Source organism: Erpetoichthys calabaricus (assembly GCF_900747795.2).
Source record: "Erpetoichthys calabaricus chromosome 1 unlocalized genomic scaffold, fErpCal1.3 SUPER_1_unloc_22, whole genome shotgun sequence".
Taxonomy (NCBI): domain Eukaryota; kingdom Metazoa; phylum Chordata; class Cladistia; order Polypteriformes; family Polypteridae; genus Erpetoichthys; species Erpetoichthys calabaricus.
Genome location: NW_026261588.1, coordinates 4287804 through 4306850, shown reverse-complemented (window position 1 = coordinate 4306850; position 19047 = coordinate 4287804). Strand labels below are relative to the sequence as shown.

Below are 19047 nucleotides of genomic sequence, written 5' to 3'. Positions count from 1 at the left end.
GTCCTGCACTCAGGTGACCAGACGGACTTGTCACAGGTGACCATGAGGTGAAGATGACAAACTGGAATTCTGGTCTGTCATTTACCACTCAGGACTGGCAGCTGTAGTGGTGACCAGCAGCAGGTCTGTTTGTCTCTGCCTATCTCAAAGTTTTTTATTTTAGTAATCGGTTCATTTCCTGAACAGGAATAAAAGAATATACAGTATGTGTTCCTGAAATATTATGGAGTCTCCTCTTTTATTTGTTTGTATTATTTCGTGATACTTTTTCACTTTTCTTGCTGTCGTCCCGATGCGTCTTCTATTCACCTGAGTGATTCAGTTCAGTCAAAATATAAATACAAAATGGGAGACACTGAGCTACAGGAGGAGACCTCTGAAGAGTATTTAGGGGTTTATGTTGACACAACATTGTCATTGACTAAGTAATGTACAGAAGCAATTAAAAAGATAATTTAAAATGTGAGGATATATCATAAAAAGTGTTGAATTTAAATCAAGGGACATTATACACTCACTTTATGATACACTAGTGAGAGCACATCTGGAGTACTGAGTGCAGTTCTGGTCTCCTCAGTACAAGAAAGACATAACAGCACTTGAAGATATGAAGAGCAGAGCAACCAAGTGCATTATGGGACCGTCATCATCAAGTTCTTCCATGTGAACCCTGAATACCACGAGGACTGACTGAGGTCATTGATGTTAGGTAGAATGCCTAGAGGGGGCTTCGGACACCCTATAGATTTTATTTTTTTTCCAGCTGTCTGGAGTTGTTTTTTAATTTTTCTGTCCTCCCTGGCCATCAGAATTTTAATTCTTTTGTCTTTTTTCTCTTTCTTCATCATGTAAAGAACTTTGAGCTCCAATATTTGTATGAAACTATGCTATATAAATAAATGTTGTTATTGTGGTATGGACATGTCCTACTGTGACAGACTCAGAGAAATAAATCAGCAGAGGAGACTGTGTGGGGACCTCATCCAGGTATTTAAAATCCTCAAAAGAATTGATAAAGTAGATCTAGGAGAATTCTGTCAAGTTAATTGTAATCACATACTCAAGGACATTAGTGGCAATTAACAGAAAAGTGCATTTAAAATTGAAGCAAGAAAGCAAAAACAGTTGTGGAACTCTGAACAAACTACCAAGACATGAAGTTGTCATCAAGGTTTCTGCTTTCTTTAAGAGGAATCTGCATGAGCTTAGCTAAACAAACAGTCTTGATGGACTGAATGGTCTCCTCTCATTTGTCAAATGTCTTATGTTCTTATGTCACTTTGTTTCATCTCTTGTATGACCCCTTGTAGAGCACCAAGACTCATGTGAGGCTCCTGTTTGTTGACTTCTCTTCAGCTTTTTACACCATTCAGCCTCACCTTCTTGCACAGAAACCTATTAAAGAATTTAATTTCGACTTCAGTTTGGTAGGATTGCTGATTGACTTTTTAAGAGACGTGACTTGAAGAGTGAAAGTCAATGGCTGTCTGTCTAACATGTTGTCATCATCCACAGGTCCACTCATGTCTGTTCTTTCTCCACTTTTGTTCTCCTCTACACTAATGGTGGTCTCAGTAAATTTGAGGACAGGTTCATCTTAATATGTGCTGATGACTCAGTGATTGTTAGCCTACTGAGTGTGAATGAAACCAGTCCTGGTCCAGTGGGAGATGACTTTGTGAACTGGTGGGATGAGTCTTTTCTATTAATAATCAAACTTAGAAGCAGCACCAGTCACAAACAAGAAACAATCACCAAAGAGCAGGCAGTGGAGATCATTGACAGTCATAAATATCTGAGGACAATCAAAGACTCACAGCTGACTTTTAAGGGAAGCACAGAAGCCATCGGCACAAAGGGACAGCAGCAGCTCCACTGTTTAAGGAAGCCGAGTCTTTGTAATGTGAGTCCTTCAATGGTGACACACTTTTATAAATCGTGTATTGAGTCTGTTTGTATTTATAAACTGCTAGCCTGGTTTGGAAATCTTAATATCAAAAACAAAAACAGAAAAAACAAATTGTAAAATGGAGCAGTAAAATAAGAAGCACTGGACAGTCCAATCTTAATGACCTCCCATCATGCTGTGTGTCTCTGCTGACCAGTCAATAATTTGTTTATTAGTTTGAGTGAAGTTTCTAATGCTTGTTTAACTCAAATGAATATTGAAATAAACATTAATTTTCCACTCCTTCTTATTCTGAGCTGAGTCACAGGACAGCAATGAGCGCCCATCACACACCATGTCAGCCTTTACTTATGAGCTCCACGTTGTTATTTACGTATTTTATTCTCTTAAAAAGCTTCCTCTTAGCTATAACATCCAACATTAACACACCACACCTATTTAAATATTACACCTTGTGATGGATGGCCAGCTAAATATTCCGGCCCACACCTCCAGGCCGCCAGGTGGAGCCCTCCCAACAGCATGGAGGTTCCCCGAATTCCAGCAGGGCCTTATGGACCTTGTAGTTTTTATGCACAACCCTGCTGGATACCTTGGGGACCACCGGGAGTTGCTGTAGGGAGGCTATCAAACTCTTACGTGCCCTATAACCCGGAAGTGCATCATGATCACATGACCAGAAGGAACGACGTGCTTCCGGGTTGAAGAAAAGGACTTTTACTCTGACCCGGAAGTAATGAGGACTTGTGGATTGTTGGACAGGAACCACCTCGGGGTCAGGGGGTATAAAAGGATTCTGGAAAAGCCCAGACATTGAGCTGAGCTGGGAGGAAGGGTGGCGAAGTGTCTGGGAGAGTAGGAGTGGTTATAGTGTTGGATGATTGATTATTGATTGTTGTATGTATAGTGTGTGGAGTGGAGGGTGCTTAGTGCACATTATTATCATAAAAATAAAAAGTCTTGGACTTTTACCTGGTGTTTGGCGTGGTACCTGAGGGTTTGAGACGTTGATAACAACCTCAACTGTTACAACGTCTGATGACTACATCATAGACAAAGCGTTATTGTAACAGGGACCCCTGTGTGTACAGCGTGTGAGAGTCATGTGGGAGTGCAGGAGTGAGTGTTAGTGCAAATACAAAGGGACATGGCCGCTGTGAATTGGACAAAGGAGAGCAGATCTGCTCAGCAGGTGTGTAACATCAGTGCAAAGTCCTCAAAGATGTGAGAGCGGACCCTCAGGGGACACTTTATTGGTCTCGCCAATGTGATACCCTCACCCTTTAGCTCTGTGCCAGCTGGAATTCTCTGAAGGTGTGGATCCAGCAGGACGTCTGAACGACTCTTTATGGATTTTGAGACAAGTCACTGTTTGTCAAATAACAAGTAAGTCTCAAGTCAAGAAGGGCAAGTTACGAGTCTTAAATGTCAAGTCCCAAACAAGTCATAATGTGTTTTACACCAAATTTAATGATCTTTCTTAATTTTACAGGAATTATAAATAGTTTTTAAACATTTATTACATTTATAATTACATTTCCAAACCATCAACTCCATGTTATTACAAGGATGATGAAAATTAAAGTGCAAATACGCATGTAATGAGAAACAATTCTCAAAGTGCTGCTAAATGTCTCAATACAAGCAGTGCAAACAAATTAGCAGGCCTGTGTACTTCATATGAAATTAAATAGATTTCTGTTCAAAAAGTATGAATATAACATGAGCACCAACACATTCAAATAGAAACACAGACCTAAAAAGAAGAAAAAGAAGAAAAAATCTCTAAGTGTGTTAACATAAATGTATGTGTAATAAGTCTGACATACACAACACAAATCATATGAGTGTGAGATCAGAGATCTGTCCGTCTGTCTGTCTGTCTGTTCTCTCAACCTGCTTATCCTGGGCAAGGCGGCTGAGGATTTTATTTTTTTATCATTTTATTGAATTTATTAAAATCAAACAACATTCCATACAAGCAAGTCAAATTTTACAGAACTACGTTCAAGTCAAGTCAGCCCTCACCGATGAGTAATAGAGCTATCACAACATAGTGAAACTTTAATAGTAGAAAAGATAAGTAAGTAAATAAATAGAATTAAAAGGGGAAGAGAATCTGCTTCCTGAAATAAAATGCTTATTGTAGAATGTTATTGATCAGATCATGCCAGGTTTTAAAAGAGTTCTGCACAGATCCTCTAAGTGAGAATTAGATTTGTTCCAGTTTCTAATAATATAAAACATCAGTTACCCAATGACTGAAAAGAGGAGAGTTAGGATTCTTCCAGTTAAGCAAAATAAGTCTACTTGACAATAGTGAAGTAAAGGCAATTACAGTTTGTGTGTCCTTCTCCACTTTAAGCCCCTCTGTGAGCCCACCAAACACAGCTGTTAGTGTGTTAGGAGGGACTATGACACCAAGGCTGTCTGATAGGCATTTAAAGGTTTTGGTCCAGAATGATATTAATTTTGTGAAGGCCCAAAGGATGTGACCCAGTGAGGCTGGAGCTCGATTGCAATGTTCGCAGGTTGGATCTTTTTACACAATTTTAAACAAGACAGATGCAATTGATATATAATTTTAAGTTGAATAATTCTATGCTTTGCACATATGGAGCTCGAGTGAATTCTCTGCATTGCTACTTTCCACTCCATTTTCTGAGATGTTGAGTGAGAGATCCTTTTCCCATTGTCGTCTTGGATCTTTGAAAGGGAAGGACTGTAAAATGGTTTTATATATTAAAGAAATGCTGTCTGCGTCCTCAAGACTGATCAATATGTTTTCCAGATTAGAAGTAAGTGGGAAGAGAGGAAAATTGGGCAGGTTCTGTTTAACAAAGTTTCTAATTTGAAGGTAGTGAAAGATATGTGTTGTTGGAAAGTTAAATTTGGAATGTAATTGTTCATAGGATGTGAAGACGTTGTCTATGTGCAGATCTCTAAATGATTTAATCCTGAATGTTTTCCAGCCATTAAAAACTGCATACGTTTGAGAGTGTGGAAAAAGGTGGTCGTCGTGCAGAGGTGCAACAGATAAAATCTTCTCCATCTTAAAATGCTTCCTACATTGGTTCCATATTCTGAGTGAGTGGAGCACATTTGGGTTGTTAGTATATCAGCGATAACTTGTACTTATTGGGGTACAAAGCAAGGAATATAATGAAGTACTGCAGGATTTTATTTCTATTGCAGACCAAGCCTGTGTATGTTCATCTATTTGTGTCCATGTCCACGTTTTTATAGTTTGTATGTTTGCTGCTCAGTAATAAAATTGAAAGTTAGTTAGAGCCATGCCACCTTCTGCCTTAGGTCTTTGTAGTGTCGCCCTTTACATACGTGGATGTTTTGAATTCCAAATAAATGAGGTTATGATTGAATCTAAATTCTTAAAAAAACATTTATTGATGTATATTGGAATGCTTTGAAATAGAAAAAGAAGTTTAGGAAGATATTAATCTTAACAATGTTAATTCTTCCAGATAAAGTGAGATGAAGGGTGGACTGTCAATGTAAGTCTTGCTTAAGTTTATCCAAGCAGACAGTGAAATTGTGTTGATAAAGAGCTTTATGTTTACTTGTGATGTTTACCCCTCGGTATTTAAACTGATCTGCGATGATAAAAGTGAAGGTGTCCAATCTAATATTGTGTGCTGGAGAGTTCACTGGAAAGAGCACACTTTTATTCAAATTAATTCTGAGACCTGAAATCTTTTGAAATTCTTTTGTTGAGATTCTGTAGTCTTAGTTGACTGTAGTACATTATTACATAAGACAGCTTTGACCTTAATTTCCAATTTTTCCAGGAGTTATTAACAGGAAGCCTATTGTTATGTTGGCTCTTATAATTATAAGAATTAAAAGAATAGATAACAAACAGCTTGCTCTCTTTCTTTACCTGGAGACAGAGCATATCCAGAACAAAACAAGCCACCCAGCAGCGGCACATGAGGATTAAAATAAAGATATCTATTGTCAGTTCAGTCCAAATACTATAAACATAAAATGTCATCTTAAAACAGTTTGAGAGAGTAAACCCAGGGAATGATGTTAAACAGCACACCTGGATAAGCAGATAACGTTTGATAGTAAGCTCTAATACAATAAGCCAAGGGTATGATGTTGAACAGTCCACTATGAAGGAAAAAAATTCCACATACATACACACATAAACTCATATAATTGTAATAATTGCTGGGAATGATGCAGCAACGTCAAGTCCTGGGAAATCTGTGCTTTCCCCTATCCATTCCAGGTCAGTCTCCGACAGGACATACCTTGAGCTTGAATCTGATGTCTGTTTAAATTTGGATGAAGCTTTAGCTGTCTTTTCCATTTCTTTCAGAGTCTTTTTCCTGCCACTCATGCTTACAGTCATATGAAAAAGTTTGGGAACCCCTCTCAGCCTGCATAATAATTGATTCTCCTTTCAACAAAAAAGATAACAGTGGTCTGTCTTTCATTTCCTAGGACCATCTGACTACTGGGATGTTTTCCGGACAAAGACTTTTAGTGAAGCAGTATTTAGTTGTATGAAATTAAATCAAATCTGTGCACAAATGTCGGTCCCCTTGTCATTTTGCTGATTTGAGTGCCTGTCACTGCTCAATGCTGATTACTTGGTTGGATGAGCTCATTAAGCCTTAAACTTCATAGGCAATCCTGAAATATAAAGGTATTTAAGGTGGTCAATTACAAGTTGTGCTTCCTTCCCTTTGACTCTCCTCTGAAGAGTGACAGACAGCATGGGATCCTCAAAGCAACTCTTCAAAGATCTGAAAACAAAGATTGTTTAGTCTCATGGTTTAGGGGAAGGCCACAAAAACCATTTCAGAGGTTTAAACTGTCAGTTTCAACTGTAAGGAATGGAATCAGGAAATGGAAGGCCACAGGCACAGTTGCTGTTAAACCCAGCAGGTCTGGTAGGCCAAGATAAATACAGGAGCGGCATATGAACAGGATTGTGAGAATGGTGACAGACAACCCACAGACCACCTCCAAAGACCTGCAGGAGCATCTGGCTGCAGATGGTGTATCTGTACATCATTTTACAATTCAGCGCAATTTGCACAAAGAACATCTGTATGGCAGGGTGATGAGAAAGAAATCTACAAAGGCATTCATGCAAAGGGAGAAGTACAATGTTCTGAAATGGCCGTCACAGTCCCCTGACTTGAATATCATCGAAAATCTATGGGGTGATTCGAAGCAGGCTGTCCATGCTCGGCAGCCATCAAATGTTACTGAACTGGAGAGATTTTGTATGAAGAATGGTCAACAAGACCTCTATCCAGAATCAGACACTCATTAAAGGCTATAGGAGGACAGCGTCGAGAGGCTGTTAGATTTGAAAAAGGAGGCTCAACTAAGAATTGATGTCATATCTCTGTTGGGGTGCCCACATTTATGCACCTGTCTAATTTTGTTATGATGCTTATTGCATATTTTCTGTTAATCCAATAAACTTAATGTCACTGCTGAAATACTACTGATTCTTTAAGGCATGCCTTATAGTAAAAGGAAGTTGCTACTTGGAAAGTTCAGCCAATGATAAACTAAAATCCAAAGAATTAAGAGGGGTTCCCAAACTTTTTCATATGACTGTATTTATGCTTGTATATACTATAATTGAACGCTCCCCAGGTTGAGTAAATATGGGATACCTAGGAATTACTTTTTTAAAAACCGAAAAAATAACACCACTGCTAATGGATTCTGCCTCAGACGTCCATCTCCCATAGCAGACAAGGTTGGTCATATCAGTCATTGTGTACAAAGTAGGATCAACACCTGGACAGGGCGCCAGTCCATCACAGGGTGACCACACACACACACACACACACACACTCACACACACACAAACTTGTTGCTCACTTACTTCAGTTTCTCCAATTTGCAGTTTTCACTCCTCAGCCCCCTACACAGCTGATCCACTCCTGAATCCTCCATGTTGTTGTAGCTCAGGTTCAGTTCAGTCAGTCGTGAGTGTGGAGAAGAAAGAGCTGAGGAGAGAGCTGAGCAACATCTGGAGGTGAGACCACACCATGTCAGGCTGTGGAGATAAAGAGAGACAAGTGAGGACTTGAGGAGAGACAGACAGACAGACAGAAGGACAAACAACACAAAGGTTCAATGGCCACTTGTATTCTGACTTTTCACTGAAGTGCAGTGTGAACACGAGACCACTGCCATTCTTATAAAGTAAGACGCTATATACCTGACAGGGTCTCCTGCCTTCACGCTGGACTGACTGGTGCCAAGTCATTCAGACTGACATGTGGACATCAACACCGGATAAGAACGTCACAGATATGATACTGACAGTGTCCTGCACTCGTGTGACCAGATGGACTTGTCACAGGTGACCACAGGGTGAGGATGACAAACTGGAATTCTTGTCTGTCATTTACCACTCAGGACTGGCAGCTCTAGTGGTGACCAGCAGCAGGTCTGTTTGTCTTCGTGTTTGTTGAAAGTTTTTTTCATTTTTTGATTTATTTATATCATGAGTTCATTTTCTGAACACGAATAAAGGAATATTTGTGTCCCTGAAGTGTTATGGAGTCTCCTCTTTTATTTGTTTGTATTATTTTGTGATACTTTTTCACTTCACTTGCTGTCATCCCGATGCGTCTTCTATTCACCCGAGTGATTCAGTTCAGCCAAATATAAATACAAAATGGGAGACACTGAGCTACAGGAGGAGACCACTGAAGAGCATTTAGGGGTTTATATTGACACAACATTTTCATTGTCTAAGTAATGTACAGAAGCAATTTAATAGATAATATAAAATGTGAGATTATATAATAAAAACTATTGAATTTAAATTAAGGGACATTATACTCTTACTTTATGATACACTAGTGAGAGCACATCTGGAGTACTGAGTGCAGTTCTGGTCTCCTCAGTACAAGAAAGACATAACAGCACTTGAAGATGTGAAGAGGAGAGCAACCAAGTGCATTATGGGACCATCATCATCAAGTTCTTCCATGTGAACCCTGAATACCACGAGGACTGACTGAGGTCATTTATGTCAGGTTGAATGCCTAGAGGGGGCTGGGTGGTCTCGTGGCCTTGGACCCCCTGGAGATTTTATTTTTTTTCCAGCTGTCTGGAGTTTTTGTTTTTTCTGTCCTCCCTGGTCTTCAGACCTTACTTTTATTAATGTTAATTAGTGTTCCCTAATTTTAATTGTTATTTATTTTGTCTTTTTTTTCTTTCTTCATCATGTAAAGCACTTTGAGCTCCATTATTTGTGTGAAAAGGTGCTCTATAAATAAATGTTGTTATTGTGGTAAGGACATGTCCTACTGTGACATACTCAGAGAAGTAAACCTGCTTAGTCTGAGCAGAGGAGATTGTGTGGGGACCTCATCCAGGTATTTAAAATCCTCAAAGGAATTGATAAAGTAGATCTAGCAGAATTCTGTCAAGTTAAGTGTAAGTCACATACTCAAGGACATTAGTGGCAATTAACAGAAAGTGCAAAATTGATGCAAGAAAGCAGAAAGACTCTGAACAAACTACCAAGACATGACCTTTAAGAAGGAATCTGCATGAGCTTAGCTAAACAAACAGTCTTGTTGGACTGAATGGTCACCTCTCGCTTGTCGAATGTCTTATGTTTTAATGTCACTTTACTTCATCTCTTGTAATCACTTGTAGAGCACCAAGGCTCATGTGAGGCTCCTGTTTGTTGACTTCTCTTCAGCCTTTATCACCATTCAGCCTCACCTTCTTGAATGGAAATTATTAAAGAATTTAATTTTGAGTTCAGTTTGGTAGGATGGCTGATTGAATTTTTAAGAGACAAAACCTGAAGTGTGAAAGTCAATGGCTGTCTGTCTGACATGTTGTCCTCATCCACAGGTCCCCTAATGTCTGTTATTTCAACACTTTTGTATTCCTCTTCACTAATGGTGGTCTCAGTAAATTTGAGGACAAGTTCATATTAATATGTACTGATGACTCTCTGTTGTTAGCCTACTGAGTGTGAATGAAACCAGTCCTGGTCCAGTGGGAGATGACTTTGTGAACTGGTGTGATGAGTCTTTTCTACTAATAATCAAACTTAGAAGCACCACCAGTCACCAACAAGAAACAATCATCAAAGAGCAGGCAGTGGAGATCATTGACAATCATAAATATCTGAGGACAATCAAAGACTAAGAGCTGACTTTTAAGCACAGAAGCCATCGGCACAAAGGGACAGCAGCAGCTCAACTGTTTAAGGAAGCCAAGTCTTTATAATGTGAGTCCTTCCATGGTGACACTCTTTTATAAATCTTGTATTGAGTCTGTTTGTATTTATAAACTGCTAACCTGGTTTGGAAATCTTAATATCAAAAACAAAAACAGAATAAACAAATTGTAAAATGGAGCAGTAAAATAAGAAGCACTGGACAGTCCAATCTTAATGTCCTCCCATCATGCTGGGTGTCTCTGCTGACCAGTCAATAATTTGTTTATTAGATTGAGTGAAGTTTCTTATGCTTGTTTAACTCAAATGAATATTGAAATAAACATTCATTTTCCACTCCTTCTTATTCTGAGCTGAGTCACAAGGCAGCAATGAGCGCCCATCACACACCATGTCAGCCTTTCCTTATGAGCTCCACATTCTTATTTACGTGTTTTATTCTCTTAAAAAGCTTCATCTTAGCTATAATATCCAACATTAACACACCACACCTATTTAAATATTACACGTCTCATGACCACATCATAGACAAAGCGTTATTGTAACAGGGACCCCTGTGTGTACAGCGGGTGAGAGGCCTGTGGGAGTGCAGGAGTGAGTGTTAGTGCAAATACAAAGGGACATGGCTGCTGTGAATTAGACAAAGGAGAGCAGATCTGCTCAGCAGGTGAGTAACATCAATGCAAAGTCCTCAAAGATGTGTGAGCGGACCCTCAGGGGACATTTTATTGGTCTCGCCAATGTGATACCCTCACCCTTTAGCTCTGTGCCAGCTGGAATTCTCTGAAGGTCTGGATCCAGCAGGACATCTGAATGACTCTTTATGAATTTTGGGACAAGTCACTGTTTGTCAAATAACAAGTAAGTCTCAAGTCAAGAAGGGCAAGTTACGAGTCTTAAATGTCAAGTCCCAAACAAGTCATAATGTGTTTCACACCAAATTTAATGCTATTTCTTAAATTTACAGAAATCATACATAGTTTTTAAACATTTGTTACATTTATAATTACATTTCTAAACTATCAACTCCATGTTATTACGAGGATGAAGAAAAATGAAGTGCAAATACGCATGTAATGAAAAACAATTCTCAAATTACCGCTAAATGTCACAATACAAGCAGTGCAAACAAATTAGCAGGCCTGTGTACTTCACATGAAATTAAATAGATTTCTATTCAAGAAGTATGAATATAACATGAGCACCAACACCTCAAATAGAAACACAGACCTAAAAAAAAGAAGAAAAACATTTATAAGTGTGTTAACATAAATGTATGTGTAATAAGTCTGACATACACAACACAAATCATATGAGTGTGAGATCAGAGATCTGTCCATCTGTCTGTCTGTCTGTCTGTTCTCTCAACCCACTTATCCTGGGCAAGGTGGCTGAGGATTTTATTTTTTTATCATTTTATTGAATTTATTAAAATCAAACAACTTTCCATACAAGCAAGTCAAATTTTACAAAACTGGATTCAAGTCAAGTCAAACCATGAGAAAGAGAACTGGGACAACACAGTGAAACTTTAATAGTAGAAAAGATAAGTAAGTAAATAAATAGAATTAAATGGGGAAGAGAATCTGCTTCCTCAATTAAAATGCTTATTCTAAAATGTTATTGATCAGATCCTGCCAGGTTTTTAAAAGAGTTCTGCGCAGATCCTCTAAGTGAGAATTAGATTTTTTTCCAGTTTCTAACAATATGTAACATCAGTTACCCACTGACTTAAAAGAGGAGAGTTAGGATTCTTCCAGTTAAGCGAGATAAGTCTGCGTGCCAATAGTGTAGTAAAGGCAATTACAGTTTGTGTGTTCTTCTCCACTTTAAGCCCCTGTGTGAGCCCACCAAACACAGCTGTTAGTGGTTAGGAGGGACTGTGACACCAAGGCTGTCTGAAAGGCATTTAAAGATTTTGGTTCAGAATGATGTTCATTTGGTGCAGGCCCAGAACATGTGACCCAGTGAGGCTGGAACTTGATTGCAATGTTCGCAGGATGGATCTTTTTAGACAATTTTAAACAAGACAAATGCAACTGATATATAATTTTGAGTTTAATAATTTTATGCTTTGCACATATGGAGCTTGAGTGAATTCTCTGCATTGCTGCCTTCCACTCCTTTCCTGAGATATTTAGTGAGAGGTCCTTTTCCTACTGTACTCTGGGATCTTTGAAGGGAGGGACTGTAAAATATTTTTATATATTAAAGAAATGCTGTCTGAGTCATCAAGACTGATCAATATTTTTTCCGGATTAGAAGTAAGTGGGAGCAGAGGAAAATTGGGCAGGTTCTGTTTAACAAAGTTTCTAATTTGAAGGTAGTGAAAGAAATGTGTTGCTGGAAAGTTAAATTTGGAGTGCAATTGTTCATAGGATTTGAAGACGTTGTCTATGTGCAGATCTCTAAGTGATTTTATCCTGAATGTTTTCCAGACATTAAAAACTGCATACATTTGAGAGAAGGTGGAAGAAGGTGGTCATCGTGCAGAAGTGCGACAGCTTCTTCATCTTAAAAGTACTTCCTACATTGGTTCCATATTCTGAGTGAGTGAAGCACAATTGGGTTGTTAGTATATTGGTGATAACTTGTACTTATTGGGGTACAAAGCAAGGAATATAAAGAAGTGAAGCAGGATTTTATTTCTATTGTGGACCAAGCCTGTGTGTGTTCATCTATTTGTGTCCATGTCCAGGTTTTTATAGTTTTTTAATTTTCTCCTCAGTAATAAAATTGAAAGTTAGGTAGAGCCATGCCACCTTCTGCCTTAGGTCTTTGTAGAGTCGCTCTATTGATAAGTGGATTTTGAATTCCAAATAAATGAGGTTATAGCTGAATCTAAATTCTTTAAAAATGATTTATTGATGTATATTGGAATGCATTCAAATAAAAAAAGAAGCTTAGGAAAGATATTCATCTTAACAATGTTAATTCTTCCAGCTAAAGTGAGATGAAGGGTGGACTATCAATATTACTTTAGTTTTTCCATACAGATGGTGAAATTTTGTTGATAAAGAGCTTTATGTTTACTTCTGTTGTTTACCCCTCGGCATTTAAACTGATCTGCGATGATAGAAGAGAAGATATCCAATCTAATATTGTGTGCTTGAGAGTTCAATAGGAAGAGCAAACTTTTAGTCTAATTAATTCTGAGGCCAGAGATATTTTGAAATTCTTTTGTTGACATTCTGTAGTCTTAGTTTAAGACTGTAGTACATTATTACATAAGACAGATTTGACCTTAATTTCCAATTTTTCCAGGAGGTATTGACATGAAGCCTATTGTTACATTGGCACTAATGTTTGATAGTAAGCCCTAATACAATACGCCAAGGGTATGATGTTTAACAGTCCACTATGAAGGAAAAAAATTCCAAATACATACATACATTCATATAATTGTAATTAAAATATAAAAGATGGCAGATAATGAAATAGCATGTATAATAATGGAATGAGTTTCATTGTGAATGGGTCCTACAGCTGGTAAGATCTTCTTTGCCATGCAAAGACACGATGCGACTCCCGATCGTCTTTCAAAAAGTGACGAGATCAGTTTTCTTAGCTCTTAGAACTTGCCTTGAATGTCCACTTTCAGTTTGGCAGGATACAAGAGGCTCTATCTGATCTCGGCTTTCTGCTTAATGCTGTAAAATGTGTCACTTTTAGTAGCTGTTAGGGGTGAGAAATCAGGGAAAATACGAATGTGGATATTTTCAAATATAATCTCTTGTTTCTGTCTGAGAAGTAATGTATGTATGTAATTTAAACTGTAATTTTTCAAAGCGCACGATGAGAGTCCTATGCTTTGAGATATTCAATCCACGTATGTGGTAACCTGCTGCTATCTCGGTGTCTGATTTGAAGTTCTCTCCAATTATTTTAGAGAATAGCTCAGCTAGGTATTTCACTGAGTTTGGACTTTCACGATTCTCAAGAAGACCTTCAATTCTGATATTATTCCTTCTGCATCCATCTTCCAGTGCAGCGAGTTTGTCTCTAAGCACTTTGCATTTGGAATTTGCAGCTGCTGCTTTTTTGTCAGGTTAGATGCCTGTTGTTCCGCTATTTCGAGTCGTGAACGTTTGCTTAACGTCTTCCAACTGAGCACCAAATGCTCCAAGTCAATCAGTCAGTCATTGTCCAACTCATTATAACCTAAAACAGGGTCACAGGGGTTTGCTCTAAGTTTATTCTCAAATTTAGATGCATTTTCCTGTATTTTTTCCTCCATTTTTTTCTAGCATACCATTAATGGCTGCCTTAAAGTGTTTATTTAAATGAGTTTCCTGGTCTTTCATATCCTGAAGCAACTTCTTGTTAGTCTTGTGTATGTCCTTTATTTCTTTCCTTATATCATTTATATCCTTCTTTATATTATCCTTGAGCTCTATTATGTTTTGACCGATGGCCATTTTGTTGATCATTGTCTTCAGCTCGGACAGATCATTTTGGTCTTCCCCGAATTCTGCGGGTCAAGTAGCAAGCCCAGTTGCAGCCGATGTTATTGGCTCACGAGGGATAGATGACAATGCGGAAAGTAAGGCCATTTTCAGTTTTACTGAGCCTTCTAGAATCGACGAGTTCTCCTGGCCTGATTCACTTGACATTCGCTCCCACTTTCGCTCTCGGCTGGGAATGATGCAGCAACGTCAAGTCCTGGGAAATCTGTGCTTTCCCCTATCCATTCCAGGTCAGTCTCTGACAGGACGTACCTTGAGCTTGAACTTGATGTCTGTTTAGATTTGGATGACACTTTAGCTGTCTTTTCCATTTCTTTAGGAGTCTTTCTCCTGCTACTCATGCTTATATATGCTTTTATATTCTATAATTGAACGCCCCCCGGGTTGAGTAAATACGGGACACCTAGGAATTATTAAAAAATAAATAAAAACTATAACACAGCTACTAACAGATTTCACCTCAGACGTCTATCTCTCGTAGCGGACAAGGTTTGTCATATCAGTCATTAGGTACAAAGCAGGATCAACACCTGGACAGGGCAGGGCACCAGTACATCACAGGGTGAACACACACACACACACAGGTCTACTTCAATGACACCAAGTCCTATAACCTTCATGTTCTTTGACTGTGGAAGACACATGAGCTCCACACAGGGAGCACTGGGCTTGAGCCGTCATCTCCACGCTGCAAGGCACCAGCACTGGTACTGTGTCACTCAATGACAGACAGAATAAGTGAAATGAACACAAAGGAAATTAGAATAACTTATAAAACACAGTGGTATCATAACAAAATTGTAAAGAGTAATAAGAGAATAAAACAGCAAAAAAATAAAATAGATATTAATTATTAAGGAGAATGCATACACATGTAAAGAAATAATAAACCAAAAAGAATACAATATAATGTCACACGCGTGCGATTAGGAGGCAGCTGAAGTGCTTAAGTAATGGTAATACTATGCCAGACCAGGGAAATCCCACCGGGATCCGGCAACACTGATGATGTCACTTCCGGTCCCATGGATGTCACTTCTAGTTCCGGGCTGGATGACCTAATTTCCTGTCCCTACCTTTAAAACCGCCATCTTACCTCCACTTGGGCAGTTCTGTTTTGGACTCTGTCTTGTAAACATCTCAACCTTTTTTCAAACCTTTTGCAGCCAGGAACAAATTATACGGGTGGCTGCCCCAAACCTTTGTGACTATCTGGAGTCTATTTTGTTACAGTGGCGTAGCCAGCAGGATGCAGTATACCCTGAAGAAAATGGGACAGGACCTGAAAAAAAACCAGGTGGGAAAGTACCGTGGCCGAATTTCTGTGTTGGGAGCTAGTCTGGCGGTCGGCTGAAACTCAGAGCAGGCTTCGCTCCCTACATATAAATCTGGGCTAAAATATAACCACAGGGGGAATATGGATGAGATTAACAGACATGGGCTGGTCCCTGGGGATGAAATGAAGGCGGCTCATTATGTTCTCTCGGAGGAGAGAGCTGAGCCGCCCGTTGAGGTTAAGACCTCAGAGAAAAATGGGTTGTACACTGACCAGAAGGCTAGAAAGTTAATGACTTGGGAGTATAACTCCCAAAAGAAACTTCAAGAACAGGCAGAGGCTCTGTGAGAGCAGGTGGCACAATGGCTAAGGCCTTTTGAGCTGAACACTTTTCAAATAGTGCAGCAGGTGGCCTGCTTTTTACTATTAAAGAGCCTCCCCACTAACTTAGCACAGCCGGTCTGGGGAAAATTCCGCAACATATGTGAGTTCCTGGGCTCCTCGAACAAATAAAATCAACCTCACAATCTGGGAGAGCAGAACGGTTCCCTAGTGGATTCCATGGGGATTATGTCCCACTTAACCAGTCCCTGTGCTCCAAAGCCTGTTTTGTAGTTCCCAGGCCGTCGGACACGCAACCTGCCTGGAGAGGAGGTGGAATGCAAGTGGAGGGGAAGGGACGGTTTATGTGCACTTACCAACCCCCTGACGCTATCTCATACGGGCATTGTATTCGTGAATGGATTTAAAGTCGAGACCCTCTTTGACTCAGGCAGCAACATCTCCATTGTTGACTGCCGATACGTACTACTGTGACAGTGGATAAAGGGAAAGACCAGTATTAAATGTATACACGGAGAAATCCGAAAATACAAAACCACCTGGTGTTTCGTCTGTCAGGGAGGATCACTGAGAAAAATCCACATTGCGGTCCTCCCTTTGCCACCTTTTCCAGTGATTCTGGGGCAGGAATGGTCTGAAAATAAATGTGATATGCTTTTGACTACTCCTGAACAAAGCTTAGGCCTAGTTATAGACGGGGATGACCCGACTCAAGCTGTCTCCATGCCGTGTAATCAGCCGGCGGAGAGAGATACGGATCCCCAAGAAAGGGGAGAGGAGATTCCTGGGCCGTCGCGGGCAGGTACGTTATCTGCTTGTGCCTCAATGAGCTGGGATGATGTTCCACCCCTTGAGGTCAGACGGGATCCTCTCTCTGAAATGCAGTTTCAGTTTAAAGAAACACTGGCTTCTTTCAAACGGGAGCAGTGGAATGATGAGTCCCTGAAATCTGTGAAAAATGCACTCATGCTTGTCAATGGCCAAAGCACTTATCAACACATGCCACACTTTGTGATTGAAAATGATCTGTTATATCGAATAGCAGAACATGGTGGGGGGGGTGTGTGTGAGAAAACTGTTGCTAATCCCACGAACCTACCGGCGGCAGATCTGTAAGTTGGCGCATGCTCATCTCCTGGGAGGCCATTTGGGCACCGAAAAAAACACTAGAGCGAATTAAGCTCCGATTTTACTGGCCGGGAATTAATGAGGAGGTTCTCCGTTTTTGTATCTCTTGTCCCGAGTGTCAATTACGGCAAATTCCTAGAAGCGACCGCGCTCCTCTTGTTCCCCTTCCCTTGACTGATGTCCCTTTTGAACGTATTGTGGTCGATATAGTAGGACCTCTGGAGCCCTCAGCCCGAGGACATAAGGTTAAGGTTTCTTTATTTAGTCTTGTTTACACAAGAAAACATGAAATTTGTCTTCTCAGTTGCACCTAATAACAGACAGAATGAAATAATACAGAAATAGAAACAAGAAAGGTTAAGGTAAGGCAGTTAGATAATACATATTTACACCAAAAAAAAAAAAAGGTTACAGGATCTATATCAAAACCTTAATCATTATCTCCGATATTTCTTATTGAAAAGTCGTATGGCACAAGGAAGAAAGGAGTTTCTGCAGCGATTTGTGTGGGTTTTCAAAGCGACTATCCTTCCTGATTTACTGAACTTTATTTCTCCATGTAATGGCTGTCTGTCATCAGTTGAGATAATTTCCAGTTTCTTTAGCATTGCCATCTGACACACACCAGTTAAATCATCTACATCAGCCCCAATAACTTTAGCTGCATACTTCGTAATCTGCTGGAGCTTTTTTGAGTTTTGGTTTGTCAGACTATTAAACCAGGCAATGAAACTGAAAGTGATCACAGACTGGATCAGACTGCGATAGAAGGACAACATGAGGTCCTTGTCTACTTTAACCACTTAACTGCCCTCTGCCGGATATATCCGGCATCGTTGTTTTATTGCTAACGCCATACTGCCGGAATTATCCGGCACATTTGCCTATGGTTATATGAATGCCTGGCACGTAGTATAACTGACAGTTTGGCATGGGTATTATTACTACGTTGTATTTCGACAACTCTGCGCTTGTATTGGCCGATCATGTGATGTGATTCGAAAGTGAAAGCTGTGAATATGGCAAAACGTAAACTGACTTCAAGTGAGGTTTTGTAGGCGATTTTGGACAATAATTCTGATCATGATTGTAGCAGTTCTGAAGAAGATTTTAGCGACAATGATGATCAGCAACGTGCGCTGCATGATACTGTGAATGACGGCGCATCGGATGATGGCGCTGAGTGGGTGTATCCCCAGCATCTCAACTGGACTGCTGCCCGAGGTGAACTACCTTTTCTGCATTCGTTTGAGGCAACGTGTGGCTTTACTGTTGATGTAAACAATTACACTGCTGAGCAGTTTTATGAGCTGTTTGTGTCACCTGATTTGATCAGACATTTTGTTCATCAGACAAATCTGTATGCAGCACAGTTTATTGAGAAAAATCCCAATTTACCTACACATTCCCGTGTTCGTGCTTGGGTAGACACTGATGAAAACGAAATGAAAAAATTCATTGGGATTTTGATGTTGATGGGAATAATCAGTAAACCAGATATTGAGATGTACTGGTCTACAGATCCTATGTATGCAACACCTATTTTTGCAGGTATCATGACACGTAACCGATTCTCTTTGCTGCTGAAATTCTTTCATTTGAATGACAACAGAAATGAGCCAGATAAGAAAGATCCAAACCGCGACCGCTTGTTCAAGCTACGTCCTTTGATTGACCATTTATTTGAAGCATTTCAGTTGCCCTACATGCCAGGACCGTC

The 19047-nt window shown here is 39.7% G+C and overlaps 1 protein-coding gene across 50 annotated transcripts in view; it reads right to left on the bottom strand.

Annotated features, from left to right (window-relative positions):
• The window catches only part of LOC114645182 (NACHT, LRR and PYD domains-containing protein 3-like), a 913740-nt gene that overhangs the window by 301654 nt on the left and 593039 nt on the right, over positions 1-19047 (bottom strand). For 44 of the 50 annotated variants that reach the window (XR_007933951.1, XR_007933953.1, XR_007933955.1 and 41 more), the window contains one exon: positions 7788-7961. The exons of the other annotated variants lie outside the window; for them this stretch is intronic. Coding sequence is in view for 39 of the 44 variants with exons in the window: in XM_051921718.1 (XP_051777678.1) it covers positions 7788-7961 (174 nt within the window). In the remaining 5 variants the exon portion in view is untranslated. The remainder of the gene's footprint in view (positions 1-7787; positions 7962-19047) is intronic. 50 annotated transcript variants of the gene reach the window in all.